Source organism: Ipomoea nil, unplaced genomic scaffold (genome assembly GCF_001879475.1).
Source record: "Ipomoea nil cultivar Tokyo-kokei standard unplaced genomic scaffold, Asagao_1.1 scaffold0803, whole genome shotgun sequence".
Taxonomy (NCBI): Eukaryota; Viridiplantae; Streptophyta; class Magnoliopsida; order Solanales; family Convolvulaceae; genus Ipomoea; species Ipomoea nil.
In genome coordinates this window covers 29154-45166 of record NW_017617231.1, presented here as the reverse complement: position 1 = coordinate 45166, position 16013 = coordinate 29154, and the positions used below count along the sequence as shown (strand labels likewise).

The window sequence follows — 16013 nt, the reverse complement described above, 5'->3', positions numbered from 1 at the left end:
TCGCAAAGCAAAATCTCATAACCTATTCGCGAGGAGGACAGAGGCACAGAGCTACCGCACGACGAAGACCGACAGGTCAGAACTCACACCCTCCAATTTCATGCCAATGGAGAAGTTAGATTAATTCTATAAATGTTGTTAAGTAGAGCTTAAATTGGTTAAATACATACATTTTAAGCGGATTAAGAGAAGATGGTTCCAGAATTCAGCAATAAGAGTAGTGCTTTCTTGTAATTTTTTTGTTCTTCTTTACACTATGCTATATATTTTTCTGTTTATATGCATTTTTTAGTCATCTTTAGGGTTTAATTCAGTTTTTTATGCTTCTATTCTTGTATAAATCTGGGTTTGTGAAAATTTTCCAACATTTTGTAGTCATCTCTGGGATTAGGATTTAAGTCCTTTAGACTAGGAAGGATTTTCAGGTTCACTTGTTCTATTATTTGAAAATGGAATTAGGATATGCTAAAAATCCAGTTTGTATGAAAAGTGGAGCGTATTTAGTGTTTGCTATTCTGCCACCATTGAAAGTTGGGAGCTAATTATTACGACAGTCTATTGGAGATTTTATACTTATTTATGCTTAATTGCTCGGAAATATAAACTTCTTGTTAGATTGTTAATTTGTTAGAAAATATGATGCTAGGCGTTAGAAAACAATTTCGTTGTTCTTCATGACTATTGAGTGTATTTTGATTTTTTTTTTTTTTTTTTTTTTTAACTACAGAAGTATCAACATATCATATAAATGAGCCAAATATTTGAACTTTGATGAATTGAGAGAACTTAAAAGCCGGAACTTTAAATCCAGGCCACTTACTAAAAGAGTAAAATGTGATGAGAGAATAATTAAATCTAAAATCATGTGGACAGATGTTATGAAGCTAAAACTGAAGCTAACAGCACATATTTTCTGTTCTTTCTTGTTCCCTTTCATTGTTGCTCTTTATTGTAATGTCAAATCATATTACAGCAAGGATTTAATCTTATATGCACCTATTCAATTACAATTAGTTTAAACTAGTTGCATGAAATTACTTGATTTATACCATTCATATGCATTCCTGCAATGTCGAACTAATTAAGTCCATAAATTAGTTCGATAACATTCTTGTGTCATTTCACTAAGTACTGCGCAAGCTCTCATATCCATTATCTAAAGTTAGATAAATGTTTCTGTTTCAGACTTTAGATCTTTTTACCAATGTTTTAAGGTTGCAAACACGATTTTTACAAGTGATGCCGAGTAGTATTGCTAGTACAGTATATTACATTTGACAAATGCACACAACATTGAAAATATAATGTGGTAAATAAGGTCCCAATCTCCTAGAACAAGAAACAAAGAGGGGGAAAAGGAGAAGAAATAATAATCTGTAATAAATGTAATATAGCTTTGGCCATTTTTAGATTTTTTTTAAAAAAGAAATAATTAATTTATTTTTATTTACTTGACCATGGGCAATTGTATTTTGATAAATTTGAACTTCTTTGATTAGACTTTCTCCGGTATGTGCTACATCCAGGCACTCCTATATATTTCTGCTTAAATCTTGATATATTAATTCCGTTCACTATATAGACAATTCTAACCCTCCAAATCCTTTTGATATGTCCAAAAGGATCAGTTGTTTTACAATGATGCCATATACTCTCTTTGCGAATCTGTTATTACATGTAACTTGGCCATATCTAAATGATGCATTTTACTATCTCCATTTGATTTCTTTCAAAGAAGTTGATTGGTGGTTTATATTCCTTGTCGTTCAGGAGAATCTTTTGATGGACAATCTTGTAGACTCTCTAAACAGTGCGTACCTAGAATTTGTTGCAGCAGCAGCCAATGTACTTGAAGCAAAGGAAAGCTCTGGGGCTCAAAAACCTGCGGTGACTGATGCTGCTTTAGAAAACTTTAAGCAACATTGGGAGTTGTTCAGAGTTGCTTGTGATCAAGCAGAGGAGTTTGTGGAGTCTGTAAAGCAAAGAATTGGGTCCGAGTGTTTGGTAGATGAGGCCACTGGCTCCATTTCTGGTAAGCCCGGGCAGCCTGCTACAAGTGGGCTACAGCCCATCAGTGCAGTTCGGCTGGAGCAGATGAGTAAAGCTGTCAGGTGGTTAGTGATTGAACTGCAACATGGTTCTGGGACCGGTGGTGCATCGTCACACCCCCACCCTTCCGCTCCCTTCGACGCTCGATTTTCTGAAGATGCGGTTCAATAGGTATGGGTACTGGCTAGTAATTCTGGGTAGAGCTTTCAACTATTGCTCGTTTTTACCATATTACTTTTTGCAGGGAATTGCTGAAAGGATGCAGTTGTAAAGCACACCATGATGCCTCAAGGTCACATTACATTGTTGAACATCCCGGGTATACTTATATTGTAAGATACTGAGATAGCGTGTTTTTAAATTGTTGCATACATTGTTCGGATATATATATATTTCTTATAACCGCTATGGCTCCTATGAAGGGGACTGAGAGAGGGAAATGAAAGGAGAAAGGAATTAGATAGGTATTTGTGTGAGGTAGAACAAACCCCTTCCCCTTAGTGGAGATAATATGTTGTATTTCTTCTTTGTTGCCTTGCAATCTTGTATCACACCGGCTTTCCTTCGGGTCATCCCAAAGTGCTCATAAGTTGTAAGCAAGTGATCATTATTTTTACATGTGGTTTTCTTGAATCGTGCAAAACACATAGGGCATGCTTGAATGCTAGTTCTCAATTAGAGATGTCAATGGTTATTAGAGCGGACCATGGTCCATACAGTTGTGTGGACCATAATCGAATACGGTGTCGTTTCTTTTAATTAAAAGAAACGGCTGTCATTACCGTCAATAATAATGTATCACGTTACAGATATGTATATTGTCAAATGAAACCTATAGTAGAATTAAAATGATATTTTAATGTTGCTATAATGAACCTATTGTATGTCTAAAATGAAATTGAATAATAGAGTTTATACAAATGTATATTGTCAAATGTTGCTATAATGGATCTATTGTTGTGGTTGGCTTTGTGCGAATAAAAGTGCATGATTTCCCTAAAAATTACTCGGTAAGTTAAATACAATAAGAAAAAATAATTAAAAGTTTTAAAAATACTGCGTAATTTAACTAATAAATAGTAAATATGAAAACATGAGGAGATATTTGATAAATAGCAGTTAGCTGATACCTGATTTAGTTAGTGAATTTGACTAGTTAATAGTTTTGGCTAATAGTAAAAAATTGTTTGGTAAATTAGTTGTTAGCTGATTACATGTAAGATGATTTTCTCAAAAAATTGATCGAATAAACTGCTTTGAGCAACTTTTTAAATTGGAATAAGGGTCAAATAGGTCATTGAATTGCACATCAAAGTACAATTAGATCATCGAACTAAAAAACAATGCAGTTGGGTCCCTAAACAATACAAAATTATACAATTAGGTCCAAAATGACATGTTTACATGAAATGGTGGTTATCAATTTTAAACAAAATAATTAATTAAAAAAAAAAAAACTAGAACTGCCGAAGACGAATCGTCTCTAGCAGTCTTCGTCTCTATGGTCGAAGACGAAGAGCTTCATTTCCAGCCATGGAGACGAAACTTTCGTCTCCATCGCCAGGAGACGAAGGTTCGTCTCCCTGACCATGGAGACAAAGAGACTTTCATCTCCATGGCCAGGGAGACGAACCTTCGTCTCAGTCTTCGTCTCTATGGCCGAAGACGAAAGAGACGAAGGTTCGTCTTCCTGACCATGGAGACGAAGAGACCTTCATCTCCATGGCCAGGGAGACGAACCTTGGTTTCCTGGCGATGGAGATGAAGCTACTCGTCTCCATGGAGACTGACGGAGACGAATTGTCTCCCCAAATTTTTTTTTATTTTAATTTTTAAAAAAAATTAATTAATTATGTTATTTAAAATTATATTTATAAATGGCAACCACCATGTCAGCACAATTCCAAGTCAATAGGTCATTTTAGACCTAATTACATAATTTTGTGTTGTTCAGAGACCCAATTACATTTTTTTTAGTTCAATGGCTTAATTGCACTTTGGTATGCAGTTCGATAGTCTATTTGACCCTTATTCCTTTTAAATTTTAACATTTTGAAACAATAAGATGTTACAAAAAACTAATTAATCAAACAATCATATTTATTGTTTAACCAAGTCAAACAACTAATAATGATCAAATAAGTCAAAATTGACTGATAAACTAACTATGTTACCAAACAAAGCCGAAATAGGATTGTTGTGACCAATTCACATTGTTGTGAGACAATTGAATCTTCATCCAAAAATATTTATAAAGGAAAATGTAGCACAAGGCACTAGAGCAAACCAACTCGAATTTAGAGTAGAAATAATAAGAATTTAAAAAAAAAAAATCCAAAATTGAAACTTGAATAAAAACCCTTCCAACAATGAAGGGTCTAAATGACATACATTAAGTACAATACTGATTGCCTAATATCCACAGATACCCCAGACTCCGTTGACACCATCAGTATCAGTATATCTCATTCCTCATTCCGTCAAAAACTCCAGCTCAAACTGGTACAGAGTATAACCTATGAGATCAGAAAACAAAAGATTAGTTCACAACTTGCTGTTCTTTTGTTTTGATATTTACACGAGATAACATCCTATAACATTGAAGATTTGAAGCTTAACTCCAATAACACGAGATAACTCTCAAGCAGGTAGTGTCATTCCATTTGCAATGCGCACAGGCACAACAGATAAATTCTTTGGAATCATTAATTGGAGTTCCAAGAACCATGTGAGATTTTACACTACCATAACAGTAAGAAAGCAATTCAACCACAATTCGCAAAACCCAAACCTGCATTTTAGAATTGCTTTGTTTTTCTTTTGTTAAGTACAAGAGCAACTGATAAATGTATTCCTATAACATTGAAGCTCAACTCCATGGATTTAATAAGAGATGGCTCAAGCAGATAGGCTATTTCATTTGCTATTAGCACAGATAAAATCTTTGGAATCACTAACTAGACTCCCAAGAAGAACTATGTGCATATAATAAACACAACACCAATGGCAAATTACATATTCAAACAAAAACCCAAAACCAGGAATGCATGCGATATCAATTATACTACAATAATTCCTTTAACAACAACAATACCTTAAAAGAAGTTGAATATTTTTTAATACTCGTGCAACATGATGACATTAACATGCTTCAATTATGTCACAAATTCCAAAATAAACTTGTATTCCATATTTCCATGCACTAGAATAATATAATGACTAATACACAACCACGAAAGCATCAAGTATAGAATGGATCTCATATAAAATATATCTGGATCAATATCACTTGGAATTTTAGGACATTGCACAAAAGATAGCAAAATTCTAATTTTGGGGCAATGCCCTACTTCTAGTAAATTCATATTTGTGTAATTATTTTCCTCCCCCTCAATTATATTATGGAGTATTATATTAAAATATATTTACTTGTGTCATTTCTAAGAAATGATTCTCCCCTATTACAATTCTTTAACTAAAGAGGAAAAAAGAAGTAAAAACATTTTTTGAGCATTCAAGACAGTAGGTAAACTGTTTTCTCAATGGGCCAAATTTCTTTTAGAAATAATCCCACAAGTTTTGTATCTTCAAGATGATAAATCATTCTGGAAAACACTAAGCAAATTGAATCTGGAAATGGAGAACTTCAAATGCTCTATTACACAATAGGCTAAAAAAAGTTTGCCCTGGAATAAGCCATACCTTAGAGATTACAAAAATTCTATGCATTGTCACCTACAGTAGGAAGACTAGTCACTTTGCCCACAGCAACAGTTTTCCCTGCAGAATATCACAACGATCATGATACATGTTCCAAAGAGGATAAACAGTAAGAAAATTTTATAGGCAACAGAAAACTAAGGATAAGTTACAAACCCTCTGTGCGAAGAGTGAATCTTCCAAGCTGGGCAAAATCAGAAAATTTCTCAATGCATATCAGACTGTTTACCTAGAAAGGTAAAAGCAACAAATTAATATAAAAACAAATTCAAACCTATAAGGCTTGCAATAGTGATAAACATTTACAATAGGAAAAAAAGAAAGCACAAAATTTGGGGATGTCCATTAGCAAGTGCCCAAGAACTAGGAAAAAATTAACACAAACATATAGGATAAATTTGATCTATTTCATATTCAAAAGAGACAAGCATAGTTCTATATATGGGGAGAGTAGAGAGCAGAATTCAGAAAATTTAAAAAGCCAACCTGAACGCGGCACACAACAAAAGCACCATTCTTTACAAAGAGTGGTTTCTTTTTCATCGGTTTCCTTGTTTTAGGATCAATTTGCTGCATCAACTCTACAATTTCACATTCCTCAACAACTGAGTGAATGTGCAACACAGCCTTGTATCCAGCAGTAAAAATTGCCTGAAATATATATCAGTAGTTAAATTCCACACAGATGTACAGAGCAAATATATCTCAAACAACCCAATCACAAAATGAACAATACGAGACTAATATAGTTAAAGATCAATTCATACATTATCCAGCAACTCCAGGATTGACAATTGAGCAACAAACTCAGTAACAGCAGGTACCGGCTTAGCTGCATTAAGAAAAATGTAATAGTCATATAAAAGATGTCTTCAAAGCCAGTGTTTTTACCCCCAATCCCACAAAAAGAAGTAAGCCTATTGATTTACCAATTCAAGAATATCTTGAAAATAAAAAAGTAAATGTAGGTCAAGAATAGTGAAAATAATTTTTTTGTATTTACCAACACTGCACAAAACAAAACCCGACAAGATATCCTCTTCCTCAACCCCGGATAATCTGACTCGCAAGTTTTCCCCAGGCCCTGCACGTCGAACCTTGTCTTCATCTATGAATACGGCAAGAACTTTAACAGGAGCCTGAACATGCAAAGGAAATTAGAATTCTTGAAATAGAACTATTACACAAGTCTCTGTAAATTGCAAAACAAAATTGATCCTTAATTAATAAAATCAATGATTTAGGAAAGGTCACCTTATTAGGCATCACCAACAAATTGTCTCCCTCACGTATGCTACCAGATTCTACTTTACCCATAACAACTGTTCCCATGTCTTTAAATTTATCAATAATTGGCATTCTACAAACATAAAGCCAAAGTTAGTACAAAACCTGATAACCAAATTTGTTTTTTTTTTTTTAAAAAAGATCCAGGTTATATAAGTAACTGCGTGCTAGCAAGTATTCTAACTGGAAATATGAGAGTTAGATAAACAGATATCTAATACAAAATAATATTTAGATACAGAGCACTCTAACTGGGAATGTGAGTCTTGGAATCATAGCATGCTGAGTTGGTATGTAGCCAAATGGGTTCCAGCTGTACCTGAAAGGACCTTTAGGATCACGATGTGGGACTTCAACCGCATCAAGAGCTTCAAATAGACAGGGGCCATTCCACCATGGACAAACACTTCTATCCAATCTTGTTTTCAAATTTGAACCCAAAAGCCCAGATATGGGAAGAAATTGAACATCTGTATGTCAAAATAAATAAAAAATAAAAATAAAAATCCTTTGAAGTAGCAACTACAGTGATAGATTTTGCGTTGATGATTCTATGCAAATCTATTGTTATGGAATTCAAAGGAATGTTACATACACACCCAAAAGAATAAAAAGAAACACGAAGAAAATGACCCCATTGTAATCCACAGAAGTGAATAGTACAACTGAGAGAGGCATGTTCTTTTTTATATTTTTTAATGTATATTTTAAGAACACTTCATTTTCAAACATTTGAAAGAGCAAAATGTTTGACATTTTATTTATAGAAACAGTGACCAACAAAAACCATATATTTAAGGAGGCAAGCCTTGCAACAATACCAAGAGGAACAGAACTGAGCTCAAGAAATCAGGTCATATTCTGCAGACTTGAAAGTTAACTAAGCCCAACATGATAATTTACACAAACACAATGTGGAACACTCCTTGAAAACATATGAAGAAAATGATACATTTATTCCATATGAAACCATTCCTGGTGGTTAGAGATCATCAAGTAATTTCAAGCAAATTGTTTATTAGAGTAAATTCCAATTTTGTCCCAAGTATAGTGGCAATTCCACTTCAATACCCAGAGAATTCAATGAGACGAAATGATAGCACAGCTACTGAAAATTAGACACATTTTTTACATTTGTCCAATTTGCCCAGAAATATAAAAAGAATTGATAGAAATGGTCCCCACACTATTCAGAATCTTACAAAGACTATCCTTCCATTAGGTTTTCTGTAAAGGAACCATTGCTGTCCAAATAGTTGAGGGATAGTTGCTAGCCAATTTTTCACTCAGGCTACCAAAGTGGAAGTGCCACTGTAGTTGGAGTAACAAAAACTAAAAGTGGAAGTGCCACTGTAGTTGGAGTAACAAAAACTAACTATTGTTCATTATAAAAGGTCATGGAACTTTATACTGAATATTATTTTAAAGCGAACTTGCACAAAAATACCACTAGTGCAAAAACTGACTTCAGTTTGGGAAATGTGCAGTTCACAACTCAATACTGTATTCATTCATTGTTATTGTAGATCAAAGCATCACTACCTACCGAAACATTGGATAAGGTCCCAAAAAATTTAAAATCACATCTAGCTAAACAAGGAAAATCCAAAATGTGGATATGAAATGAATAAAGAACAGACATTTTACTACAAAAACAAAGACAAATGAAAAAGGTTGATATGGCAAAGAACATGCATACAAAAGGATTTGGAAGTGAGCAGAAATAATCATTAGACAAATGAGATGAGATTAAGGACTAAAAGCTCTACTCATTCCAAAAGATTAAAAGAGGGAGAAAATCCCATTTGCTTACCTTTCTTCACATTATATCCAGAAGACTTCAGAAAAGGTATCATTTTCCCCTCAATTTCATCATACCTGAAAGGAAATAGCTACATAAAGGCAATGGGAAGAAAAAAAAAATCAAAATAAACACTGAAAAACACTCTACAAAGAAACACCTTTCTTTTGACCAGTTGACAGTAGGTTCGTCCATTTTATTTACAACAATGAGGAGCTTTGTAACTCCAAGAGTCTTTGCAAGTTGAACATGCTCACGTGTTTGTCCACCTCTTTCATATCCAGTTTCAAACTCACCCTTCCTTGCAGATATCACCTGGATTGTACCAAGAGAGAGAGAGAGAAAGAGGTAATTGCAAAATGGACACAATCCATTGAAGCTAATTGCAAGTTTCATGACATACAATGAAGAAGTATTACCAGTACACCTATATCAGCTTGAGATGCTCCACTAATCATATTTGGAACATAACTCTTGTGTCCCTGTAGAACAGAGAATTGGAAAAGTAAATCCATGTAACGAACGTGTTGAAAGGTAAACAGGAAATAACTAGCAAAGTACAACCATAATAGAGCAGATTTAGAAATCTTCAATAATAAGCAATCCCCAACACTCCCATAGAAAAAATTAGGTCTGTTTTGGTCGCTTCAAATAGTGTGCACTTTAAGAAAATCTGAACACAAATCATGTGTGCAATTTACCGGAGCATCCAAAATTGTGAATCTTGTAGTTTCTGTTTCAAAATGTGCCCTTCCAACTTCAACAGTAATACCCTACACAGAAAATTACTCAAAATTACAAAAAAAAAAAAAAATTAAAAAATTAAAAAATTAAAAAATGTAGAATTATCAAGTGAATACCTTAACCCTCTCTTCTTCATTTGTGTCCATGATATATGCCATGTACCTGACACAGTCCAACAAAAACAAAATAAAAAGGAACAGTGGTATAAGCAAGCAATATTACTCTTGGAAAAAAGAAACTAACAACCTTCCTAATTAACAATTCGCCTTTTTAAAAAATAAAGTCGGACATAAAATTGCAAATAATCTAAAATGTTAAGCATTTAACCTCAACTAAAATAGACAAAACCTCGGAAGCATTGAACATTTAATGACTTCAGCCAACTAGTCATAAAAACTCAATCTGACATTTCATTGCATTGTGATTACAACATGCCAACATGCACTTAGTATTCAGTAAATCATACTTGAACTATACAACTATACAGTATTTCAGAATCCAGAGATACAAAACAGAATAAATTTAGACCTAGTTGATCAAGGATTTCCACCTACTTCAATTTCTCATTTATAAGTTATTGTTGAAAATCAGCCAAACAAATAATAATAGGTTTCAAACCTCGAGTTTCAAAAGAAACTAAAGCTGCAAACTAATCATCTTAACTCTTAAGAATCTTAAAATTAGGAGTCTAGAACAGCTGCAATAACTTCTGAATTACAGTACGGTCAGTACCATAATGTGAGAGTATCTTCTCCATGATATTTCAATCCAACATTATAAGATGAAATCTGTAATTCATGAAGAGTAGAGGACTTCCACCTCTTTTCATCACGTCATTATAGCTTTCTATCCACAACTCTTTTCATATAACAGACAGTTAAATAGCTATCAAGTGAAATAAGCAAAAATTTCAGACCTACTGCATAGATGATACAAAAATGAGAGGCCACAAAAATCTGGAGGAAGTCAAGTGAGATTTCCAATAGAAACTTCACTACATTAAAGGATTGCCAAAAAACCATTAAAATAACAATTTAGTCAAGTATAACAAGAAGCAAGCAAGATTTACCAGCTCTCTCTACTTTTATCCTTTGCTTCTTTCTCATATTTCTGGATTGTACGGTCATCTACTTGTCCACTAAGGAATAGAATCTGACCACCAATAGTTGACTTCCCAGCATCTGTAGGCATCACCCAAAAAAAAAGGTAAAGAATTAATTACAAGTGATGACGAGATACCAATGTTAGCTTGTAGCTTACATGCTACACCTACAAATTTATCTTAATATGTCCCCAGTAAATTTTTCTGCAATGATGCTTGTATAAAAATAAAAATACAAGAAATATCTTGAAAGTTACCACCATAATCCATAAAGATAAAAGTTTCAAATCACTTTAGATAGGAGTAGCATTTTCCTTCAATTTTCAACTTGATAAACATAATTGATCATCTAGAGGATTACAATGCACACACACACACACATATAATAATTCCTTACCAACATGCCCAATAAAGACAACATTGATATGTCGCTTTTTGTTGAGTTCCACCTCATCATTAATATCATCTAGAGCTGGACTTTTCTTCTCTTTTTCTGTAAAGAATGTGAAAATTGATAAGCACATCAAATTTCTAGCCAGGAATACAAGTAAAGATTTAATGTTTGAACAATTGATTCATGTGGAAAGGACATTGGTATGAATAATATGATCCACACTAATTTTTGCATTGAGGTGATTGTAAACCTATGGAGTATGTTACAAAACCAGTAAGAAAAAAGGACTTGGCGTTTTGTGTGGTAGCTTAAGAAATAATGAAATAAGATAAGTATTTAAGGGTATCAATTTCAGTTGCTAGCTAATTACTGAACTTATGATGCCCTTTCAATGGTAAGCAAGGAAATGTAGAGTTGTAGACTGTCAATAAGGACTTTAAAACCCTATGGAATAAGTATATTCCACCATTTGGTTCATTTTTAAAACCAAGGAATAGAATTCCATGGAATTAGCTATTCTTGCTCATTAGGAATAGCTAAATTTATTTAATACCAATATATATATATATAGAGAGAGAGAGAGAGAGGAAGGATCGTATGAAAACATATCACCCATGTAAAAAGTGTCGATTAATCTCATCCATCCATCTCGTTGATCCTCGAAATTAACGAAAAAGTGCGGTGGCATTTTCGTAATTACATCAATGCATTTGAAAAAACTTGATAATGCATCCGCGAATAATTGACAATGCACTCAAGATCTATAATAGTGTACCCACATATGTCACTATTAGTTATCTGCAAATGCACTATCAAGCATTTCCCAATGCATTGTCATAATTACAAAAATGCCACAACATTTTTTTCATGTTTTCCAACCTTTAATCAACCCAAATGGATGGACTAGATTAATCCACACTTTTAACATGGGCCATTTTTCTCACTTAAACACCCTATATATATATATATATATATATATATACTAAAAAGTGAGGATTGATCACGTCGCCCATCAAGGTTCATCAATGGTTGAAGGTTTCACTAAAAAATACAAGTCAATTTTATAATTATTGCAAACTTTCAAGTTTGCAATATTTATAAAACTAACCCCACCCCCTTTCTATTTATTTTCCAGCAACCCACAACCGTGAATCTACTCAAATAGATGGATCAAATTGGTCCTTACTTTTTACCTAGGGATTTTTTCTCACCTAAACACCCCCATCCCTCTATCTATCTATCTATATACAAACAATTGATTTAAATATATACATAGGCTACTACACACACACACAAAAGAATATATACATATATACAAACATAATACACACACATATGTATGTAAGTATTAATCAATTAATATATTTATTATTTAAATATATCATACACTATATATATACATATATATATATATATATATATATATATATATATATATATATATGAAAAAGATTATATTAGAACTTGTTCGCATGAGAAAAGAAGAACCAAACTCAGCCATCCATCTAATCAAATCTAACGGTTCTAGTGTAAGGAGGGAAAAAAATCACAGTGGCACTTTGGTAATTTTCTTCAACTTTAAAATTGCACTTTCCAAGACTATACAGTATACAGTGCAGTTTGGAACAATACACAGTACATTTTGGCCAGTTTAAAAATGCATTACACTTAGAGTTCACCTTTTAGAGTGAGAGATTGAGAAAACAATTATAATCCCATGAAAAACAGATATCCAAATGAACAGTGAGCAGAAAGGAAAAAAAAAAATTACAGACCTTCTGTAATGCTTTTAGGCTCAATATGCATTGGCTCTGAGTTTGCTTGTGGCTCATGCTTAACATCTATAACACAAAGAAAGTAAACATATTACAACATTCTTCATATGGATATTAATAAGAGCACTACTTTTTCCATAATCATTGAAGCTACAAATTATTGCCTTTAGTTGGAAACAAAATTACAAAGAAGGGTTTTAAAGAGGATGACTGTAAATGGGTTGACTTGATATGATCATATTATGTAATAAGAGATTATAAAAGTATCAGCGTTCAATTCTTATGCAGTCAATTCGTATTTACAGTTTATCAGTTCATTGTATTTTTTAGAGCAAATTACACTTTTGGTCCTATGACTATAGGGAGCGTGTTAATTTTGGTCCGTGACTTTTAAAACTAACAATTTAGTCCTTTAACTATGCTTTTTTTAGCAGATTTGGTCCTTACGGCCAAATCACCGGTGAATTTTCGCCGGAAAAACGTAACCCATTTTAAATTAAATATAAGTGGGGGCAAAATGGTCACTTTAACTTTTTAAAAAAGGCAAAATTCCATCTCTGCGAATACTTTCTCCGATCACCACAGCCGCCTCTGCGAAGGCGTCATCTCCGGCGAGTACCTTCGTCTTCGCCTTTGCGATAAAACCCAAGATGCAATTGCCGAAGTAATTTCTGATTACAGGTGGGTGGAAACATGCCTGGTAATGGGCCGGCCTAGAAAAGTAGTTGTCTCCGTCCTCGTCCTCGTTATTATCTGTGTTTGTCTCGATTCACAATTGTACAAAGCAATTCCAAACGTATGAAGCAATCATGGTAAATGACGATACATGTGTAAGATTGGGTCGTCACCGGAAGATGGAATTTTGCCCCTTTTTAAAAAGTTAATATAAAGTTATTATTACTTGCCGCCATTGTCGTCCTCTAGAAGCTCACGCAGTTCACATGTTGCGAAATTTGCAGAGCAGGAGGTTTGGCTGTAAGCTACTGACCAAAATAAGTGGAGTCAAAATGGTTTCTTTTGGAATCAGAATGTGTATGTGGGCTTTCGGAATCGGAATCGGCTGCCCCTGAGACAAACTCCTGCTAGCATAACCCAAAAGAAAAAAAAAAAACTCCGGCTAGCAGGTGAAGGAAGGAGATGAAAGGGACCTGGAATGACCAATTTGCCCCTATTATTAAATAATTAAAAATGCTTTACGTTTTTCCGGCAACTTTTCACCGGTGATTTGGCCGGGAGGACCAAATCTGTTAAAAAAAGAATAGTTAAAGGACTAAATTGTTAGTTTTAAAAGTCACGGACCGAAATTAACATCCCCCCTATAGTCATAGGACCAAAAGTGTAATTTGCTCTATTTTTTAACACTAAACTAGTTTCACAATAACAGCAGCATGCAGAAACTATCACTTTGACAAAGAACAGATGACTATTTGTCACTGTTTACTAATTAATTTAATGTGAACTAAAATTCAAGAAAACCAAAGCAATCATCAAATAGAGGAAAAAGTAGTCATTAAGTTCATATAAAGTCACACGCTCACAACTAATCCAATAATCATAGAAACATATAGACTATCAAGAAATGCATAGCCCTGAAGAATAGTAACCAGAAAGTATATTAGGGAATCATTGACCAAGAAACTGTCAGCACTACCTCCTGTGTCAGTTTCATCAGACTTTACAACTTCGTCAAGTTTCCCATCATCAGCATTAGCCATAGGAGTATCTTCTGCTTCAAATCAGCCATGTGGGGTAAAAGATACAACAAAATACACACATTCAGAATTACAATCTCAGATAACTATCCAATTCTAAATAAATACTTAGTTTAGTAGTATGCACAGTTGAGTCCAAACCTACCAAAATCTGTAAATAATATTAGTAGTTTTCATATTTACTAGTTACTACAAGGTATAAAATAGACTCATGATATTAGTGATGGAGCTATACCAGATGAATCAAGCTGAAGGGCCTTGATATCTTCTTCAATATCTAAAATTGAAAACAATATATCAAACAGGTTGTACGCATTACTCCATGTAAATATTCTAGCAGTAACTTTGGGAATGCTAAAATTAACAATTAACAAACACCAATAGCAATAACATCACAGTCAGAAAAATATGCACACATTTATATACGCACAAGAGTATTAATTTTCAGATATACCTATCAATACATATATACATGTACCCGTCTAACAATACATTTATGTTCAAAAGAATGATTAACCATATATATTGGCAAATTATTTCCACCTCCACCCTTTCCAATTCAATACTCGCAGAGATCACCATAAAAATTCGGCACAAAATCCAAAACACAAAACGAATTGAGAAGGTAAAGCAGGAAATATTAATTAGCCATGAAGATCTGGTAGAATAAGAAAAAATCACATTGACATACCCATAGCTTAGAAAGGTTAGGCGGATCAAGCAAGTTTCTTTGAATTTCTCCCTAACCAAGCACCAACCCTAGGCTCGTAGAGTTGTTGCTTCTTCAATCTTTTGTCCCTTCTGTAGGGAGGAAACGAAGTCCTTTAGTCTATCTCTTAAGTTAAAGCCACGAAACCAGAGGTTGAATTTGCATCAGACAAGTTCAAACCCTAGAGTTCAGTATCCCGGGCTCTTACTCTTAAGCTGAGGTTATCCTCTTCCCCTAGATTGGTGCCCCCCTGCAAGAATGCCTGCCTCTTGCCCAGATTCTGGACTTGATAAGTTAGCTTGAAACAAGGATACGGGAATTAGGGTTTGAGATTTCCTTTTATATTTTAGGATTTAGGATTTTTTTTTTAAATGGTATTATGAGTTCTGCAAGACATAAACTCCTCTATTTTATCTATTTTCTTTCAAAAAAAAAAAACCCTCCTCTATTTTCCATCAAATCATTCCATTGCTGTTTAATTCGCGAAAAATATTTTATTTTTTAAAATAAAATTAAAATTTCATAGAACTACTAAAAAAGTAAGAATATTAATTTTGTTGTTTGGTTGGGTTAGAATGTTGAGTATAAAGACTAAAAAGTTCCTGCACAATGATAATAATAATAGAAAATAAGAAAGGCAAAATTGTCAAACCATATGTTACTTTCTTTACAACTCCCATGAAAAATAAAATATCACTTTTCCCTTGAAAATTTTTTTCA

The 16013-nt window shown here is 33.7% G+C and overlaps 2 protein-coding genes across 3 annotated transcripts; one reads left to right on the top strand and one right to left on the bottom strand.

Annotated features, from left to right (window-relative positions):
* Window positions 1-1641: 1641 nt before the first annotated feature.
* Window positions 1642-2320, top strand: LOC109177185 (mediator of RNA polymerase II transcription subunit 32). Its single transcript, XM_019326495.1, has 2 exons — window positions 1642-2211; window positions 2294-2320. Exons 1-2 carry the CDS (start codon window positions 1642-1644, stop codon window positions 2318-2320), a joined length of 597 nt encoding a protein of 198 aa, XP_019182040.1.
* Window positions 2321-4265: 1945 nt separating this feature from the next.
* On the bottom strand, window positions 4266-15628 carry LOC109177192 (eukaryotic peptide chain release factor GTP-binding subunit ERF3A-like). Of its 2 annotated transcripts, none has more exons than XM_019326501.1 (20): window positions 15502-15628; window positions 15276-15385; window positions 14820-14861; window positions 14524-14601; window positions 12873-12938; window positions 11101-11196; window positions 10671-10782; window positions 9718-9763; window positions 9559-9630; window positions 9277-9339; window positions 9018-9172; window positions 8870-8934; window positions 7376-7526; window positions 7024-7129; window positions 6773-6908; window positions 6537-6601; window positions 6256-6420; window positions 5926-5998; window positions 5752-5829; window positions 4266-4565 (listed from the first exon to the last, which is right to left on the bottom strand). In XM_019326501.1, exons 2-19 carry the CDS (start codon window positions 15277-15279, stop codon window positions 5771-5773), a joined length of 1554 nt encoding a protein of 517 aa, XP_019182046.1. In that variant the 5' UTR covers window positions 15280-15385; window positions 15502-15628; the 3' UTR covers window positions 4266-4565; window positions 5752-5770. The 2 variants fall into 2 exon arrangements, with proteins under 2 accessions (XP_019182046.1, XP_019182047.1); XM_019326502.1 differs by having other exon boundaries at window positions 14524-14598; window positions 15502-15627.
* Between the last annotated feature and the right edge of the window lie 385 nt (window positions 15629-16013).

Coding starts and splice junctions, on each gene's coding strand:
- LOC109177192 (XM_019326501.1), bottom strand. Junction 9,764..10,670: donor GATAAAAGTAGAGAGAGCTG/GTAAATCTTGCT, acceptor GGACTGTGTCAG/GTACATGGCATATATCATGG. Junction 9,173..9,276: donor AAGCTGATATAGGTGTACTG/GTAATACTTCTT, acceptor GGTACAATCCAG/GTGATATCTGCAAGGAAGGG.
- LOC109177185 (XM_019326495.1), top strand. CDS start 1,642: ATGCCATATACTCTCTTTGCGAATCTGTTATTACATGTAACTTGGCCA. Junction 2,212..2,293: donor CTCGATTTTCTGAAGATGCG/GTTCAATAGGTA, acceptor TACTTTTTGCAG/GGAATTGCTGAAAGGATGCA.